The 22158-nt window shown below is 48.9% G+C and overlaps 1 protein-coding gene across 1 annotated transcript in view; it reads left to right on the top strand.

Moving 5' to 3' along the window:
* Positions 1-22158, top strand: part of RECK (reversion inducing cysteine rich protein with kazal motifs) — an 83508-nt gene that overhangs the window by 31539 nt on the left and 29811 nt on the right. Inside the window, exons 4-15 of the mRNA XM_072150981.1 lie at positions 1630-1666; positions 5201-5286; positions 5910-5957; positions 8918-8951; positions 9584-9781; positions 10586-10853; positions 16042-16221; positions 17251-17463; positions 17867-18003; positions 18191-18331; positions 18880-19059; positions 21825-21947. Of these exons, the coding sequence (XP_072007082.1) occupies positions 1630-1666; positions 5201-5286; positions 5910-5957; positions 8918-8951; positions 9584-9781; positions 10586-10853; positions 16042-16221; positions 17251-17463; positions 17867-18003; positions 18191-18331; positions 18880-19059; positions 21825-21947 (1645 nt within the window). The remainder of the gene's footprint in view (positions 1-1629; positions 1667-5200; positions 5287-5909; positions 5958-8917; positions 8952-9583; positions 9782-10585; positions 10854-16041; positions 16222-17250; positions 17464-17866; positions 18004-18190; positions 18332-18879; positions 19060-21824; positions 21948-22158) is intronic.

The following is a 22158-nucleotide window of genomic DNA, read 5'->3' on the forward strand; positions in this document are numbered from 1 at the left end:
ATACTGCTGCGTGACTACTGAGGGGGATACTACTGTGTGACTACTAAGGGGAGATACTACTGCGTGACTACTAAGGGGAGATCCTACTGCCTGACCACTGAGGGGAGATACTACTGCGTGACTATAGAGGGGAAATACTACTGCGTGACTACGGAGGGGAGATACTACTGTGTGACTACTGAGGGGAGATACTGCTGCGTGACTACTAAGGGGAGATACTGCTGCGTGACTACTGAGGGGAGATACTGCTGCGTGACTACTGAGGGGAGATACTGCTGCGTGACTACTGAGGGTGGATACTATTGTGTGACTACTGAGGGGAGATACTACTGTGTGACTACTAAGGGGAGATACTACTGTGTGACTACTGAGGGGAGATACTGCTGCGTGACTACTGAGGGGAGATACTGCTGCGTGACTACTGAGGGGAGATACTGCTGCGTGACTACTGAGGGTGGATACTATTGTGTGACTACTGAGGGGAGATACTACTGTGTGACTACTAAGGGGAGATACTGCTGCGTGACTACTGAGGGGAGATGCTGCTGCGTGACTACTGAGGGGAGATACTGCTGCGTGACTACTGAGGGTGGATACTATTGTGTGACTACTGAGGGGAGATACTACTGTGTGACTACTAAGGGGAGATACTACTGTGTGACTACTGAGGGGAGATACTGCTGCGTGACTACTGAGGGGAGATACTGCTGCGTGACTACTGAGGGAGATACTGCTGCGTGACTACTGAGGGTGGATACTATTGTGTGACTACTGAGGGGAGATACTACTGTGTGACTACTGAGGGGAGATACTGCTGCGTGACTACTGAGGGGAGATACTGCTGCGTGACTACTGAGGGGAGATACTACTGTGTGACTACTGAGGGGAGATACTGCTGCGTGACTACTGAGGGGGATACTACTGTGTGACTACTAAGGGGAGATACTACTGTGTGACTACTAAGGGGAGATCCTACTGCCTGACCACTGAGGGGAGATACTACTGCGTGACTACGGAGGGGAAATACTACTGCGTGACTACGGAGGGGAGATACTACTGTGTGACTACTGAGGGGAGATACTGCTGCGTGACTACTGAGGGGAGATACTGCTGCGTGACTACTGAGGGGAGATACTGCTGCGTGACTACTGAGGGGAGATACTGCTGCGTGACTACTGAGGGGAGATACTGCTGCGTGACTACTGAGGGGAGATACTGCTGCGTGACTACTGAGGGGAGATACTGCTGCGTGACTACTAAGGGGAGATACTGCTGCGTGACTACTAAGGGGAGATACTGCTGCGTGACTACTAAGGGGAGATACTGCTGCGTGACTACTGAGGGGAGATACTGCTGCGTGACTACTGAGGGGAGATACTGCTGCGTGACTACTGAGGGGAGATACTGCTGCGTGACTACTGAGGGGAGATACTACTGCGTGACTACTGAGGGGAGATACTGCTGCGTGATTACTGTCCTGTAACCTGCCGATGTCTCCCGCTCCTTGATTTCTGTTATAGTGAAGTTCTGTGATTTTACCCAAAAGAATTTCCAGATTTTGCAATATTACAGATTATTGTACATTATATATATATTACATGATGATTGATCTTTCTGGTTTTCTTTCAGACAGAATTTTGGAGCTGTATGAATTCTTCTCTGCCGGGTAAGAGGAAAACTCCTACAACTCATTGTCCACACAGTAGAGTAATATCACTGCGAGGGGTCACTTATTACACATCTCTAGAAATTATCTAAGATTCCTTTTTTATTATCCCCTGTGGAGGGCGATCTTCCAGGGGTGTAACTAGGAGAGGCAGGGCCCCATAGCAGACTTCTGAATGGGGCCCGTTCCCGCCTTACAACATGCATATCATACTCTCATATATACATAAACGTACAAACATATAGAGCATACACACATCACATATACACACATATACAGCATATACACATCACATATACACACATAAAGCATATACACATCACATATACACATACAGCATATATACACACATACAGCATATACACATACAGCATATACACATCACATATACATACATATACAGCATACACACATCACATATACACACATATAGAGCATATACACATCACATATACACACATACAGCATATACACATCACATATACACACATACAGCATATATACACACATACAGCATATACACATCACATATACATATATATACAGCATACACACATCACATATACACACATATAGAGCATATACACATCACATATACACACATATAGCATATACACATCACATATACATACATACAGCATATACACACACCACATATACACACATACAGCATATAGACACATCACATATACACACATACAGCATATACACACACCACATATACACACATACAGCATATACACACACCACATATACACACATGCAGCATATATACACATCACATATACATACATACAGCATATACACACACCACATATACATATATACAGCATATAGACACATCACATATACAGCATATACACATCACATATACACACATACAGCATATACACATCACATATACATACATACAGCATATACACACATCACATATACATACATACAGCATATACACACACCACATATACACACATACAGCATATACACATCACATATACATACATACAGCATATACACATCACATATACATACATACAGCATATACACACATCACATATACATACAGCATATACACATACCACATATACACACATACAGCATATACACACACCACATATACACACACCACATATACATATATACAGCATATAGACACATCACATATACACACATACAGCATATACACATCACATATACACACATACAGCATATACACACATCACATATACATACAGAATATAGACACACCACATATACATATATAGCATATATACACATCACATATACACACATACAGCATATACACACATCACATATACATACAGCATATACACACACCACATATACATATATACAGCATATACACACATCACATATACATACATACAGCATATACACACACCACATATACATACATACAACATATACACATACCACATATACATACATACAACATATACACAAACCACATATACATACACCACATATACATACACCACATATACATACATACAGCATATACACACACCACATATACATACATACAACATATACACACACCACATATACATACATACAACATATACACACACCACATATACATACATACAACATTTATATACACCACATATACATACATACAGCATATATACACATTACATATACACACATATAGAGCATATACACACATCATATATACACACATATAGAGCATATATACACATCATATATACACACATACAGTAACTCACACAATCTGGGTACAGAATATGGGGAATGGAAATGGCAGATTTTTGTAAAGTTTTTGCAACATTTGTGCAAAATAAAGATACAGAACACTGTGTAAAACACTCACTACCCCCCCCCCCCCCCTGATAAATTCATCTAATATGAAGCCCCATCCTGATAATCCCCGGATATTACCCATGGATCCGGGCCCCGGGACTGTGGGAATCTTCTTATATCTGTCATCCATGGCCTCCTGCCTTCTAATATCAACTTGTACAATTATGCTAATGTTACCAGAGCCCCTCTGTGCAGTAGCTTCGCTGGCTGTTGCACTGTCTGCACTTCCCTCCTCTTTCTGCCTGATGTAAAATCCCCCAAATGCTAACCATGACCTACAAGCCCTACGTGTCCGGTGATCTCCTGCTCTCTGTAGATTTGTATTTTGTCCTTATGTAAAGTATGTGACCCCCTCACTGATTGTACAGCGCCAGGGAAATACTGCTGCTCTATACATAATAATGATAAATGGGGAGGAGGAAGTGCACAGTGTAACAGTCTGTGAAGCTACAGCGTGAAGGGGCTCTGGTAACACCACCCAGAGCACTTCTGGCTCATTAGTACAGGAGGAGGAAGAGATATGAGTAGCTCCCACAGTCCTGGTCCCGGATCTATGAGTGATGTCCCTGCTCTATCAGGATTGTGCTGGGAGATTCCCTTTGAGGGGGCAGTCTCCAAAATGTTGTCCCATCACAGAGAGTCCACAGTACTGGCGCCCCTGAGGTTCTGTATGGTACCCAAGGGCAGGGTGTTCCTGGGTGTATGACATGGAGTGGCGGCCCCGGTGCTGTCATATACGGGGCATGGACTGATATTTGGGATCAGGAGGACGCAGAGAGATTTGGGTTTTGAAGTGAAGATTTAGAGGGTTTATATTGTGGCAGAAAGTGCCCCCCATCCTGAGCCCCCCCCTCTCCATGTGCTATGACCCCTGATGGTGCAGAAGTTTTTGTCACACATGTTATTGCCCTGTGCTGCAGTCTTGGGGGTCATTGCCGGTCCCTTCCCCCTCACACATCTGTATCGTGGAGAGGACATCTCTATATACTCCCCTTCCCTCCTCCGTGCAGCCGCCACTTCTGCCCCACACATTCATCACGGGTAGAAAGCTTTTGTTTTCCGTGTGAGGGATTGTTTTTTGTGGGGTGATATACACTGACACTAGTTTTGGGGTATCTGACCTTTATCTGACCCTTATGGATGCCAGTTTTCGGCATCGCCCTCTCCCTGGAGGAATAAGCCTTATTTGTTGTTGGAGCTGGATGAGGGCTTATTTTTTGTCGGGTCGATACATTTTTTGCTGTATATTTAGTGGATGTGATGGGGATCATTGTGCAGGATCAGTAAAGGTTTTATTATATTTTATGGGTCGCTGTGGACGTGGGATCTGGGCGGTTTCTATGGGGATTTTCAAAAATAATAAATGTCAGTTTTATGTGTAACGAGGATTTGGGGATTTTTTTTAATTTACAAATTAATTTTTTCGTCAGAACATTTCTTATACTTTCTACACTTTGGTCAGTGTCGTGCCCCGGTCACTGCTCCAGGAGCTTCAGTTACATCAGAGTAAGCTGGAGATGTCCCCCACACCCGGTGCACCCGGCAGGAGGCGGGGCCACATCCCATAATATGGAAACAATACAACAACAATAACAACAAAGCAAAATACAACTTTCATACATAACAGAGACAAATCCCAGAGCCCCTAGTGCAGAGCGTGCAGCCTCACCCCGCTGTCTCCCTCCCCAGGCGCCTCCAGGAAGTCTGACGGTTGGGTCGGCCTCGGATGCTGTGAACTGGCGATCGCCGCAGAATGTCGCCGCTCGTGTAAACAGGTCAGAGACGACTTTCTTATCTCTTCTCATTCACATCGAGCCAAACGCTTCCCGATCCATAACACAGAACCGGGAGGAGGCAGGCCTGTGCCGATCCAATCCTGATGCGGATCAGTGTCCACACGTCCCGCCTGTGCGTCTGATCCGATATAAAGCGGAGCCGGTCCTGGTCAAGGCCGAGGTGGTAAAAATCTGCTGCCCCTCGTCTGATGGAAACAGGTGGATCAAAGATGGAAGAAACATGAAGGCAAATTGTCCATGAAAAACTGGAACCGCCCATTATCCATCATCACCTTCGGGTGTCGGAAGCCTAAAGGTTCTGTCCCCAGTTACGGCTCCATCGTACCTCCACAGCTCCGTCACCCAGGGGCCCAATGAGGCTCCGTCACCCAGGGGCCCAATGAGGCTCCGTCACCCAGGGGCCCAATGAGGCTCCGTCACCCACGGGCCCAATGAGGCTCCGTCACCCACGGGCCCAATGAGGCTCCGTCACCCAGGGGCCCAATGAGCCTCCGTCACCCAGGGGCCCACTGTTACCTGGAGCCGGCCCTGGTAAGGAGACCTGTGTATAGTGTAAGAATTCTGTAGATGTTCTTATTCTCCGTCTTGTCTTTCCTGTTCAGGCGTCTTCCACAAACGACATCTTAAAACACTGCAGGAAAGAATACGAGGTAAGAGCCGAAAACCATCGCCCTACTATAGACACTGCGGCATAGTACACACATAGTACACACAACACATAGTACACCCTGCACATAGTACACACCCTGCACATAGTACACCCCCTGCACATAGTACACACACCCTGCACATAGTACACACCCTGCACATAGCACACCCCCTGCACATAGTACACCCCCTGCACATAGTACACCCCCTGCACATAGCACACCCCCTGCACATAGTACACACCCTGTACATAGTACACACCCCGCACACAGTACACCCCTGCACATAGTACACCCCCTGCACATAGTACACACCGCACATACTACACACCCAGCACATAGTACACCCTGCACATAGTACACCCTGTACATAGTACACACCCCGCACACAGTACACCCCTGCACATAGTACACCCCCTGCACATAGTACACCCCCTGCACATAGTACACCCCCTGCACATAGTACACCCCCTGCACATAGTACACCCTGCACATAGTACACACTGCACATAGTGCACCCCCTGCACATAGTACACACAACACATAGTGCACCCCCCGGCACATAGTACACACCCTGCACATAGTACACACCCTGCACATAGCACACCCCCCTGCACATAGTACACACCCCGCACACAGTACACCCCTGCACATAGTACACACCCCGCACATAGTACACACCCCGCACATAGTACACCCCCTGCACATAGCACACCCCCTGCACATAGTACACCCCCTGCACATAGTACACCCCCTGCACATAGTACACCCCCTGCACATGGTACACCCCTGCACATAGTACACACCCCGCACATAGTACACACCCCGCACATAGTACACCCCCTGCACATAGCACACCCCCTGCACATAGCACACCCCCCTGCACATAGCACACCCCCTGCACATAGTACACCCCCTGCACATAGTACACCCCCTGCACATAGTACACCCCCTGCACATAGTACACCCCCTGCACATAGTACACACCCTGCACATAGTACACACCCTGCACATAGTACACACCCTGCACATAGTACACCCCCTGCACATAGTACACACTGCACATAATGCACCCCTCTGCACATAGTACACCCCCTGCACATAGTACACCCCCTGCACATAGTACACACCCTGCACATAGTACACCACCCCGCACATAGTACACACCCCGCACATAGTACACACCCTGCACATAGTACACCACCCTGCGCATAGTACACACCCCGCACATAGTACACACCCTGCACATAGTACACCACCCTGCGCATAGTACACCCCCTGCACATAGTACACACCCCCTGCACATACTACACACCCCCTGCACATAGTACACACCCCCTGCACATAGTACACACCCCCTGCACATAGTACACACCCCCTGCACATAGCACACACCCTGCACATAGTACACCCTGCACATAGTACACCCCCTGCACACAGTACACACCCTGCACATAGTACACACCCTGCACATAGTACACACCCTGCACATAGTACACACCCTGCACATAGTACACACACCCCGCACATAGTACACCCCGCACATAGTACACACACCCTGCACATAGTACACCCCGCACATAGTACACACACCCTGCACATAGTACACACCCTGCACATAGTACACACCCTGCACATAGTACACACCCTGCACATAGTACACACCCTGCACATAGTACACCCCCTGCACATAGTACACACTGCACATAATGCACCCCTCTGCACATAGTACACCCCCTGCACATAGTACACACCCTGCACATAGTACACCACCCTGCGCATAGTACACACCCCGCACATAGTACACACCCTGCACATAGTACACACCCCCTGCACATACTACACACCCCCTGCACATAGTACACACCCCCTGCACATAGTACACACCCCCTGCACATAGCACACACCCTGCACATAGTACACCCTGCACATAGTACACCCCCTGCACATAGTACACACAACACATAGTACACCCTGCACACAGTACACACCCTGCACACAGTACACCCCCTGCACACAGTACACACCCTGCACACAATACACACCCTGCACACAGTACACCCCCTGCACATAGTACACCCTGCACATAGTACACCCCCTGCACATAGTACACAGTACACACCCTGCACACAGTACACACCCTGCACACAGTACACACCCTGCACACAGTACACCCCCTGTACATAGTACACCCTGCACATAGTACACACCCTGCACATAGTACACACAACACATAGTACACCCCCTGCACATAGTACACCCTGCACACAGTACACACCCTGCACACAGTACACACCCTGCACATAGTACACACCCTGCACATAATACACACACTGCACATAGTACACACCCTGCACATAGTACACACCCCCTGCACATAGTACCACCACCTGCACATAGTACACACCCTGCACATAGTACACCCCCCTGCACATAGTACACACCCGGCACATAGTACACCCCCTGCACATATTACACCCCCTGCACATAGTACACACCCCCTGCACATAGTACACACCCCCTGCACATAGAGTACACCCCCTGCACATAGTACACCCCCTGCACATATTACACCCCCTGCACATATTACACCCCCTGCACATATTACACCCCCTGCACATAGTACACACCCTGCACATAGTACACACCCTGCACATAGTACACACCCTGCACATAGTACACACCCCCTGCACATAGTACACACCCCCTGCACATAGTACACCCCCTGCACATAGTACACCCCCTGCACATAGTACACACCCTGCACATAGTACACCCCCTGCACATAGTACACCCCCTGCACATAGTACACCCCCTGCACTAGTTATGATAATTGTGGCCCATTGTATTTTTGTAATGGGTCCCAATGACTTATGGGATATTCCCACCTCCCTATATCTGTGACTTATCAGTAAACGTGTAATATCTGGAATGTGAGCACTAACGCTTCCCTTCCTTTCTAGAATGCGCTCATCAGCTGTGTCACCAGGAATGAGAGTAAGTGATGAAATGTCCGGGGGTTCAGGGGGCCCCAGACCCGAGAAGTAACCCCAGGGCCCCAGACCCGAGAAGTGACCCCAGGGCCCCAGACCCGAGAAGTGACCCCAGGGCCCCAGACCCGAGAAGTGACCCCAGGTCCCCAGACCCGGGAAGTGACCCCAGGGCCCCAGACCCGGGAAGTGACCCCAGGGCCCCAGACCCGAGAAGTGACCCCAGGGCCCCAGACCCGAGAAGTGACCCCAGTTCCCCAGACCCGAGAAGTGACCCCAGGTCCCCAGACCCGGGAAGTGACCCCAGGGCCCCAGACCCGAGAAGTGACCCCAGGGCCCCAGACCCGAGAAGTGACCCCAGGGCCCCAGACCCGAGAAGTGACCCCAGGGCCCCAGACCCGAGAAGTGACCCCAGTTCCCCAGACCCGAGAAGTGACCCCAGTTCCCCAGACCCGAGAAGTGACCCCAGGGCCCCAGACCCGAGAAGTGACCCCAGGGCCCCAGACTCTGCCCCTGCCCCTCCTCTCTGCACATGGTGTACGGTATATTCCGCTACACATGAGATCCAGCACCTTCCTCTCTGTGGATATTGGGGGTTGTAGTTCTTCCCTCTATATTAACCCTTGTGTTTCCGTGCAGTGGGCTCCGTGTGCTGCGGATACGCCGGGCGGCACACCAACTGCCGGGAATACTGCCAGGCCATATTCCGCACGGATTCATCCCCAGGACCCTCCCAGATCAAAGCCGTGGAGAACTACTGCGCCTCCATCAGCCCCCAACTCCTGGAGTGCGTCACCAACTACACGCAGTCGTATCCCGTGCGCAACGCAAGCGACAGTAAGTGCTCTCCAAGTACCTACCCATAGATAAGCCACTGGTGCCTCCAGTACTAAGGGACAGTAGCAGCTCCATGGAATGGCAGCTTAGATACAGCTACAGCTCCATGGAATGGCAGCTTAGATACAGCAGCCCAGCTCCATGTACTGGCAGCTTAGATACAACAGCCCAGTGCTGTTCACTGGGGTCATCTGTGCTGTCAGGTTCCCTCTAAGGCCGGAGATCACATCCTGCAGGAGGTGCTGTCCCCTGGTGCATCTGTGCTGTCAGGTTCCCTCTAAGGCCTGAGATCACATCCTGCAGGAGGTGCTGTCCACTGGAGGCATCTGTGCTGTCAGGTTCCCTCTAAGGCCGGAGATCACATCCTGCAGGAGGTGCTGTCTGCTGGGGGCATCTGTGCTGTCAGGTTCCCTCTAAGGCCTGAGATCACATCCTGCAGGAGGTGCTGTCCACTGGAGGCATCTGTGCTGTCAGGTTCCCTCTAAGGCCGGAGATCACATCCTGCAGGAGGTGCTGTCTGCTGGGGGCATCTGTGCTGACAGGTTCCCTCTAAGGCCGGAGATCACATGCTGCAGGAGGTGCTGTCCCCTGGGGCATCTGTGCTGACAGGTTCCCTCTAAGGCCTGAGCTCACATCCTGCAGGAGGTGCTGTCCCCTGGTGCATCTGTGCTGACAGGTTCTCTTTCAGGTGTGCACTGCTGTGAGCGGGCGGAGGAGAAGGCCTGAGATCACATCCTGCAGGAGGTGCTGTCCCCTGGGGTATCTGTGCTGTCAGGTTCCCTCTGAGCCGGTTATCTCTTTCAGGTGTGCACTGCTGTGAGCGGGCAGAGGAGAAGGCCTGCCAGGCGGCCTGCAAGGTGATTCTCCTGTCTAATAAGTCAGAACATGACATTGTGGAGGACCTGATCCGGGAGTGTAAGAGGTCTCCGCTGCCGCAGGACCCGCTCTGGCAATGCTTCCTGGAGAGCTCCAGGTCCGTCCAGAACGGAGTCACCGTCCCCCATCAGCCAACCACGGGACTGGACGGAGCCAAACTGCACTGCTGCTCCAAAGCCAACTCCTCCCTGTGCAGGTAAGTGCTCAGGACTGTATCCAACCGCACAGGATGAGATACAATGTTACTGTATCCCACCGCACGTACCCACAGGATGAGATACAATGTTACAATATACACTGCCCCCTAATGAATGTATATAGCCCCTCCCTGCTATATTGTGGCCACCGTTATGGATGTATATACACAGTGCCCTCCTCATGGATGTATATACACAGTGCCCCCCTCATGGATGTATATACACAGTGCCCCCCTCATGGATGTATATACACAGTGCCCCCCTCATGGATGTATATACACAGTGCCCCCTCATGGATGTATAAACACAGTGCCCCCCTCATGGATGTATATACACAGGGCCCCCCTCATGGATGTATATACACAGTGCCCCCCTCATGGATGTATATACACAGTGCCCCCCTCATGGATGTATATACACAGTGCCCCCCCTCATGGATGTATATACACAGTGCTCCCCTCATGGATGTATATACACAGTGCCCCCCTCATGGATGTATATACACAGTGCCCTCCTCATGGATGTATATACACAGTGCCCCCCTCATGGATGTATATACACAGTGCCCCCTCATGGATGTATATACACAGGGCCCCCCTCATGGATGTATATACACAGGGCCCCCCTCATGGATGTATATACACAGTGCCCCCCTCATGGATGTATATACACAGTGCCCTCCTCATGGATGTATATACACAGTGCCCCCCCTCATGGATGTATATACACAGTGCCCCCTCTTGGATGTATAAACACAGTGCCCCCCTCATGGATGTATATACACAGTGCCCTCCTCATGGATGTATATACACAGTGCTCCCCTCATGGATGTATATACACACTGCCCCCCTCATGGAAGTATATACGCACTGCCCCCCTCATGGATGTATATACACAGTGCCCCCCCCCCCCTCATGGATGTATATACACAGTGCCCCCTCATGGATGTATATACACAGTGCCCTCCTCATGGATGTATATACACAGTGCTCCCCTCATGGATGTATATACACAGTGCTCCCCTCATGGATGTATATACACAGTGCCCTCCTCATGGATGTATATACACAGTGCTCCCCTCATGGATGTATATACACAGTGCTCCCCTCATGGATGTATATACACAGTGCTCCCCTCATGGATGTATATACACAGTGCTCCCCTCATGGATGTATATACACAGTGCCCCCCTCATGGATGTATATACACAGTGCTCCCCTCGTGGATGTATATACACAGTGCCCTCCTCATGGATGTATATACACAGTGCCCCCCTCATGGATGTATATACACAGTGCCCCCCTCGTGGATGTATATACACAGTGCTCCCCTCGTGGATGTATATACACAGTGCTCCCCTCGTGGATGTATATACACAGTGCCCCCTCATGGATGTATATACACAGTGCCCCCCCTCATGGATGTATATACACAGTGCCCCCCCTCATGGATGTATATACACAGTGCCCCCCTCATGGATGTATATACACAGTGCTCCCTTCATGGATGTATATACACAGTGCCACCCTCATGGATATATATACACAGTGCCCCCCTCATGAATGTATATACACAGTGCCCCCCTCATGGATGTATATACACACTGCTCCCTTCATGGATGTATATACACAGTGCCCCCCTCATGGATGTATATACACAGTGCTCCCTTCATGGATGTATATACACAGTGCCCCCCTCATGGATGTATATACACAGTGCCCCCCTCATGAATGTATATACACAGGGCCCCCCTCATGGATGTATATACACAGTGCCCCCCTCATGGATGTATATACACAGTGCTCCCCTCATGGATGTATATACACAGTGCTCCCCTCATGGATGTATATACACAGTGCCCCCCTCATGAATGTATATACACAGGGCCCCCCTCATGGATGTATATACACAGTGCCCCCCTCATGGATGTATATACACAGTGCCCCCCTCATGGATGTATATACACAGTGCCCCCCTCATGGATGTATATACACAGTGCTCCCCTCATGGATGTATATACACAGTGCTCCCCTCATGGATGTATATACACAGTGCTTCCCTCGTGGATGTATATACACAGTACCCCCCCTCATGGATGTATATACACAGTGCCCCCCTCATGGATGTATATACACAGTGCCCCCCTCATGGATGTATATACACAGTGCTCCCCTCATGGATGTATATACACAGTACCCCCCCTCATGGATGTATATACACAGTACCCCCCCTCATGGATGTATATACACAGTACCCCCCCTCATGGATGTATATACACAGTACCCCCCCTCATGGATGTATATACACAGTGCCCCCCTCATGGATGTATATACACAGTGCCCCCCTCATGGATGTATATACACAGTGCCCCCCTCATGGATGTATATACACAGTGCCCCCCTCATGGATGTATATACACAGTGCCCCCCTCATGGATGTATATACACAGTGCCCCCCTCATGGATGTATATACACAGTGCCCCCCTCATGGATGTATATACACAGGGCCCCCCTCATGGATGTATATACATAGTGCCCCCCTCATGGATGTATATACACAGTGCCCCCCCTCATGGATGTATATACACAGTGCTCCCTTCATGGATGTATATACACAGTGCCCCCCTCATGGATGTATATACACAGTGCCCCCCCTCATGGATGTATATACACAGTGCTCCCCTCATGGATGTATATACACAGTGCTCCCCTCATGGATGTATATACACAGTGCCCCCCTCATGGATGTATATACACAGTGCCCCCCTCATGGATGTATATACACAGTGCCCCCCTCATGGATGTATATACACAGTGCCCCCCTCATGGATGTATATACACAGTGCCCCCCTCATGGATGTATATACACAGTGCCCCCCTCATGGATGTATATACACAGTGCTCCCCTCATGGATGTATATACACACTGCCCCCCTCATGGATGTATATACACAGTGCCCCCCTCATGGATGTATATACACAGTGCTCCCCTCATGGATGTATATACACAGTGCCCCCCTCATGGATGTATATACACAGTGCCCCCCTCATGGATGTATATACACAGTGCTCCCCTCATGGATGTATATACACACTGCCCCCCTCATGGATGTATATACACAGTACCCCCCCTCATGGATGTATATACACAGTGCCCCCCTCATGGATGTATATACACAGTGCTCCCCTCATGGATGTATATACACAGTGCTCCCCTCATGGATGTATATACACAGTGCCCCCCTCATGGATGTATATACACAGTACCCCCCCTCATGGATGTATATACACAGTACCCCCCCCTCATGGATGTATATACACAGTGCCCCCCTCATGGATGTATATACACAGTGCTCCCCTCGTGGATGTATATACACAGTGCTTCCCTCGTGGATGTATATACACAGTACCCCCCCTCATGGATGTATATACACAGTGCCCCCCTCATGGATGTATATACACAGTGCCCCCCTCATGGATGTATATACACAGTGCCCCCCTCATGGATGTATATACACAGTGCTCCCCTCATGGATGTATATACACACTGCCCCCCTCATGGATGTATATACACAGTACCCCCCCTCATGGATGTATATACACAGTGCCCCCCTCATGGATGTATATACACAGTGCTCCCCTCATGGATGTATATACACAGTGCTCCCCTCATGGATGTATATACACAGTGCCCCCCTCATGGATGTATATACACAGTACCCCCCCTCATGGATGTATATACACAGTACCCCCCCCTCATGGATGTATATACACAGTGCCCCCCTCATGGATGTATATACACAGTGCTCCCCTCGTGGATGTATATACACAGTGCTTCCCTCGTGGATGTATATACACAGTACCCCCCCTCATGGATGTATATACACAGTGCCCCCCTCATGGATGTATATACACAGTGCCCCCCTCATGGATGTATATACACAGTGCTCCCCTCATGGATGTATATACACAGTACCCCCCCTCATGGATGTTTATACACAGTACCCCCCCTCATGGATGTATATACACAGTGCCCCCCTCATGGATGTATATACACAGTGCCCCCCTCAGGGATGTATATACACAGTGCCCCCCTCATGGATGTATATACACAGTGCCCCCCTCATGGATGTATATACACAGTGCCCCCCTCATGGATGTATATACACAGTACCCCCCCTCATGGATGTATATACACAGTGCCCCCCTCATGGATGTATATACACAGTGCTCCCCTCATGGATGTATATACACAGTGCTCCCCTCATGGATGTATATACACAGTGCCCCCCTCATGGATGTATATACACAGTACCCCCCCTCATGGATGTATATACACAGTACCCCCCCTCATGGATGTATATACACAGTGCCCCCCTCATGGATGTATATACACAGTGCCCCCCTCATGGATGTATATACACAGTGCTCCCCTCATGGATGTATATACACAGTACCCCCCCTCATGGATGTTTATACACAGTACCCCCCCTCATGGATGTATATACACAGTGCCCCCCTCAGGGATGTATATACACAGTGCCCCCCTCATGGATGTATATACACAGTGCCCCCCTCATGGATGTATATACACAGTGCCCCCCTCATGGATGTATATACACAGTACCCCCCCCTCATGGATGTATATACACAGTGCCCCCCTCATGGATGTATATACACAGTGCTCCCCTCATGGATGTATATACACAGTGCTCCCCTCATGGATGTATATACACAGTGCCCCCCTCATGGATGTATATACACAGTACCCCCCCTCATGGATGTATATACACAGTACCCCCCCTCATGGATGTATATACACAGTGCCCCCCTCATGGATGTATATACACAGTGCTCCCCTCATGGATGTATATAAATAGTAAAACGTGTTTCCCCCCGGTGTCCGCTTGTTCTGGGCTCTTCTGTTCTGGATGAAAGACATTGGTTGTCACCGCAGATGTGACCCTGTGTCATCTGCATCATGTGAACAGACACCAAGGCTCCAATCTCATCCTGTAGTTATAATGTGAGTAGAATCACGGACCGAGCAGTATCTTATCTCATGGACAGGATTCCTTGCATCGTAGTGATGTATAGATGATGCATGGAGCAGTGCATTGTGGGTCACAGAAGCAGCGAATGCCCCGCTGTGTCCAGCTCTTACTCTCCCGCTTTCTCTGATTTTAGGGATTTGTGCACGAAGCTTTACAACACCAGCTGGGGGAACACGCAGAACTGGCAGGAGTTTGACCTCTCATGTGAATACAACCCTATGGAGACGCCGATGCTGACGTGCCTGGCGGATGTGCGCGAGCCCTGCCAGCTCGGGTGCCGCAACCTGACCTACTGCACCAACTTCAACAACCGGTAACTGCCTCTCCTGCTCTATAACGTCTTATAGGACAAAAATGTACAAAATGTCCAAATAATCTTCTGCAGATGAGAGAAATGGGGGGAGGGAACTGGACCTTTATCTGCAGCTCACATGTCCAAACTGCGACTCTACCTGTCTGTATCTCTGCGTCTGTATCTGTCTGTATCTCTGCGTCTGTATCTGTCTGTATCTCTGCTTCTGTATCTGTCTGTATCTCTGCGTCTGTATCTGTCTGTATCTCTGAGTCTGTATCTGTCTGTATCTCTGCGTCTGTATCTGTCTGTATCTCTGCGTCTGTATCTGTCTGTATCTCTGAGTCTGTATCTGTCTGTATCTCTGAGTCTGTATCTGTCTGTATCTCTGCGTCTGTATCTGTCTGTATCTCTGCGTCTGTATCTGTCTGTATCTCTGCGTCTGTATCTGTCTGTATCTCTGCGTCTGTATCTGTCTGTATCTCTGCGTCTGTATCTGTCTGTATCTCTGCGTCTGTATCTGTCTGTATCTCTGCGTCTGTATCTGTCTGTATCTCTGCGTCTGTATCTGTCTGTATCTCTGCGTCTGTATCTGTCTGTATCTCTGCGTCTGTATCTGTCTGTATCTCTGCGTCTGTATCTGTCTGTATCTCTGCGTCTGTATCTGTCTGTATCTCTGCGTCTGTATCTGTCTGTATCCCTGATGGGATCTGAAAGAAGAAATTCTTGTCTTTAAAGTGACACCAGAAGTTTGTTGCTATAGACCTGAAGATAGGGGCATTTGAATTAACACTCCTCCTGCAGCCTCCTGCAGGATAAAAGTGACTCTTCTCAGCTTTGGAGGAGCTTTATATGAGTAAATGGGTGAGATTTGACACATAGGAGGGGATTGTAGAAAGGACTTTTCAGACCTGAGGGTGCTGATAGTCTATTGGGGTGAAGTCTGATGACAGGTTCCCTTTATATGGAAGCTCATGAGATGGGGTTATCTAGGGCTCTGTCTGTGCCCCCCAGGTGTGAACACGTCCTAACCTCGTTGCTTTGCTTTAGGCCGACTGAGTTATTCCGGAGCTGTAACGCGCAGTCGGACCAAGGAGCCATGAATGACATGAAGCTGTGGGAGAAGGGAAGCATCAAGATGCCCTTCATGAATATTCCCGTCCTGGATATTAGGAAATGTCACCCGGAAATGTGGAAGGCCATCGCCTGCTCCCTCCAGATCAAACCGTGTCATAGCAAATCTAGAGGAAGCATCATCTGCAAGTAAGGAGCGGCCATCCCTACAGTGCCCCACCCCACAGCTATCCGAGTCCCGGGGACCTCCTGCCCCAACTATGGGACCAATACCCAAGTCTCAGAGCCCCCACATTATACATGGGGTCCCAGGAAGAGGTGGGGGCCGGGGAAGGGACATTATACAATGGGGGCACCACCACAGTGCGGGGGATACATGATCACGGAGCGGGGGCATTACCACAGTGCAGGGGCATTACCACAGTGTGGGGGCATTATGACCACAGTGCGGGGGCATCATCACAGTGTGGGGGCATCAGGACCGCAGTGCGGGGGCACATGACCACGGTGCGGGGGCATATCCAAAGTCTTGGCCCTGGTTTTTTGCATCACATTTTTCATTTATTTCTTCCTGTCTTTCTTTATCTTGAAGAACAGATTGTGTTGAGATCCTGAGAAAGTGCGGAGACCACAGTAAGTTCCCGGAGAGTGACACAGCGGAGAGTATATGCGAGCGCCTCTCCTCCACCGAGGACACGGACGCCTGTATCCCCCTGGACACCTACCTCCGTAAGTCCTACAAGGAAAGTGCTGTGCCCTGCAAAAGTATTCACCCCCTTAATAACCTGAGAAGTGGGGGGGTTATTCTGCCCCTTGGGTTTATACTCTGATCTCTGCTCTATGTGGGGGTAGATGTGTCTGTATGTTGGGGTTGTATCAGACTTTGTGTCTCCTGAGGTCTTGTTGTTCCTCTTAGGGTCCAGTCTGCTGGACAATGTGACGGAGGATGTCACCCACCCGTGTAACCCAAACCCATGTCCTGCCAATCACCTGTGTGAGGTCAACCGGAAGGAGTGTCTTGTAGGAGAACCGTGTCTCCCCTACGTCTGCACCAAAGGTAGGACCATCATCTACCCTGGGGGTCCAATCCCTGGGACCGGAATCCCCTGTATCGGGGTCACCCCCTCTGTCTCCTTCCTTGTTGGTGTCGTTGTGTGGATGAGAGTGATGACACCTCCCACCAATAACCCATTGGACTTCAGCTGAACTAGAACCTGACATTTCGGGCTGTGCTCTGGTACCGATTGCAGGTGGTACCTTATAAATGCCGGCAGTCCCTGTGATTGGGGAGTGACGGTCATAGAGCCGGATGCTGCTGGTGGTCGCTGGAGTCGGTTGGTCCGGCACAGTTCTGGTCCACTCATCACTATTGGTGAGATGTTCCTCCATGTTCTCCTGGACCCTGCAGAACCGGTGTGTAATGTTGAATCTTCTATCCAGAATCCATGTAAAGTTCATGAACACAAATTTTTCTGAGATTTTGTAAAACTGCGGCAGAAATACCAGCTATGAGAGCGCTGATGGGATCTCCGGAGATGCAGGTCCATGTCTTCCTCTTCTGTGTCCCGCTCTTCTGGTTCTGTCATGATGTCTTGTTTCCCGCAGGTTGTAAGTTGGGGGAAGCATCGGACTTTCTGGTACGACAAGGAGATCTCATTCAGGTTCCATCGGGGAAATCCGGCTGCTACAAGATCTGCTCCTGCAGACAAAGCGGAACATTGGAGAACTGCAAGGAAATGAATTGTGTGGATCAGATCTCCTGCAACGTCGGAGGACAACACAAAAGTAAGAAAAACTCACCGGCCACAGGATCTCGTAACACGATGTCCAAATAATCGCAACGTCGTGAAATGATCACCAGGACCAATACAAAGTATCTAATACTGCAGCCACATAAAACCTGCAGGAACATCCTATTTTCATTCTTGGTTTCATTGCAGCCAATAGGTAAGATCAAAAAAGTAAATTTTTCCTCATTAATTAGGGCACAAGAACTTTTTGGATCTTGGCTGCAATGAAACAACAAAGAGTGAAAAATGTTATGGGGTCTGAACACCTTCTGTACCCCCTGTGTATATATATATACCTGTATTTTGCAGACTATAAGACGTTTCTTACTATAGGACACACTCCAAAAAAAGGAAAAATATATCTTACACCAATTAAAATATCCCTGTTGATCGCACTAAAGCAAAACACACACAGCTCTGCATCATCCATACAGTTACAGACACAGCTCTGCATCATCCATACAGTTACACACACAGCTCTGCATCATCCATGCATTTACACACACAGCTCTGCATCATCCATACAGTTACAGACACAGCTCTGCATCATCCATACAGTTACACACACAGCCTGCATCATCCATACAGTTACACACACAGCTCTGCTGCATCCATACAGTTACACACACAACTCTGCGTCATCCTTACAGTTACACACACAGCTCTGCTGCATCCATACAGTTACACACACAGCTCTGCATCATCATTACAGTTACACACACAGTTCTGCTGCATCCATACAGTTACACACACAGCTCTGCATCATCCATACAGTTACACACACAGCTCTGCATCATCCATACAGTTACGCACACAGCTCTAATTCATCCATACAGTTACACACACAGCTCTGCATCATACTTACAGTTACACACACAGCTCTGCATCATCCATACAGTTACACACACAGCTCTGCATCATCCATACAGTTACACACACAGCACTGCATCATCCATACAGTTACACACACAGCTCTGCATCATCCTTACAGTTACACACACAGCTCTGCTGCATCCATACAGTTACACACACAGCTCTGCATCATCATTACAGTTACACACACAGTTCTGCTGCATCCATACAGTTACACACACAGCTCTGCATTATCCATACAGTTACACACACAGCTCTGCATCATTTATACAGTTACGCACACAGCTCTGATTCATCCATACAGTTACACACACACAGCTCTGCATCATACTTACAGTTACACACACACAGCTCTGCTTTATTCATACAGTTACACACACAGCTCTGCATCACCCATACAGTTACACACACAGCTCTGCATCATCCATACAGTTACACACACAGCTCTGATACATCCATACAGTTATGCACACAGCTCTGATTCATACTTACAGTTACACACACAGCTCTGCATCATCCATACAGTTACACACACACAGCTCTGCATCATCCATACAGTTACACACACACAGCTCTGCTTTATTCATACAGTTACACACACAGCTCTGCATTATCCATACAGTTACACACACAGCTCTGCATCATCCATACAGTTACACACACACAGCTCTGCATCATCCATACAGTTACACACACACAGCTCTGCTTTATTCATACAGTTACACACACAGCTCTGCATCACCCATACAGTTACACACACAGCTCTGCATCATCCATACAGTTACACACACAGCTCTGCATCATCCATACAGTTACACACAGACAACTCTGCATCATCCATACAGTTACACACACAACTTTGCATCATCCATACAGTTACACACACAGTTCTGCTGCATCCATACAGTTACACACACACAGCTCAGCTGTACACACATAACAACCCCCCCCACACACACACACACACTTCCCACCTTCCCCTCTTTCCCTTCTTCTTACCCTGTCCCAGCGCAGCATGTCCCCATCCTCAGCAGTATGTGGTGATGTAAGAAGCATGTGATCAGTCACATGATTCTGACATCGCCGCAGGTCCTGTAGGATGCCTGGGAGAGGAGAGAGCAGTGCGGAGCCTCTCCTCTGTGGGAGATCGGGTGCAGCTCTATATCAGGGCATCACCAGATCTCCATTAATGCAGTCAGAAGGGTCTGGCAGTGCTGGATCCTTTTAAGCAAGATTTTTTCTTGCTTAAACATGCGTTTTATAGTCCAAAAAATACGGTAATATAGAGAGGAGTGAATAAAACAATATATTTTAAATGCACTTACAGAAATGTGAAATACACTGAACGTCGGCTGAATTTATGTGGATGTATCAAGGTGTCCTCCAGGTCGTGTCCCACCAGCCGTAACAACTGTTATAGTGTCCGTGCCGCATATTTCTCTATGATTCAAGGGCTGTTATACTGCACTGCGCTCGTTCCATAGTTCCCACCGACTGAGCATATTTATGTGTCAGGAGCCCCAGTGCGTGTTACAGTAGGGACCCCGGAGAGGAGGCAGAAGAGGTAGGTACCAGCAGCGGGTCCGTCGTCTCGATGCATCCCGGGGGTCATGTGACTAAACATGTGATCACTGAAACGCCCAACACTGACCCTTGTCACCGTAGAAATTCTGTATAAGACAAGTTACTTTTTAAATCCCAAATACAGTAAAAAATAAAAAATATGTAAAAAAAAGGTAAAAACCATAGTTCCCAAACATCTGATCTGCTACATTTACTATTTTTTAAGCCTAAAATTTCAATTAAAAGTAAAAATTTGGAACATAAAAATAATACAAATGGTTAATAATTCCATCTCTGATCAATTAATGTCTAAATTTCTTCTAGATCACGGAACGTCCTTCAAGGTGTCCTGTAACAGCTGCTCGTGCGTCGCTGGTAAAGTCCAGTGCTCGAAGCGCCAGTGCATGGAGGAAGCGGCCGCAGAGGGGGATCGCAGCATGTTCACTGGTGAGAAGTGCAAAAACCCAAATAACCGGAACCGAGAAAAAACTGCGAGAAAGTCTTGTAAAAACAGCACTGCAACTACTACTAAAACCCTGTGATCACACCCAAAAAACCAACAATTGGGAGAAAAATTAGTAAGACACAAATGCAACATCCCTGCCGATGCAAAGGGTTAATAGCAGCCGTAAGTCTCTGCTTGATAGGCAAGGGTTAA

This window comes from Engystomops pustulosus, chromosome 5 (genome assembly GCF_040894005.1).
Source record: "Engystomops pustulosus chromosome 5, aEngPut4.maternal, whole genome shotgun sequence".
In the NCBI taxonomy this organism is placed as follows: Eukaryota; Metazoa; Chordata; class Amphibia; order Anura; family Leptodactylidae; genus Engystomops; species Engystomops pustulosus.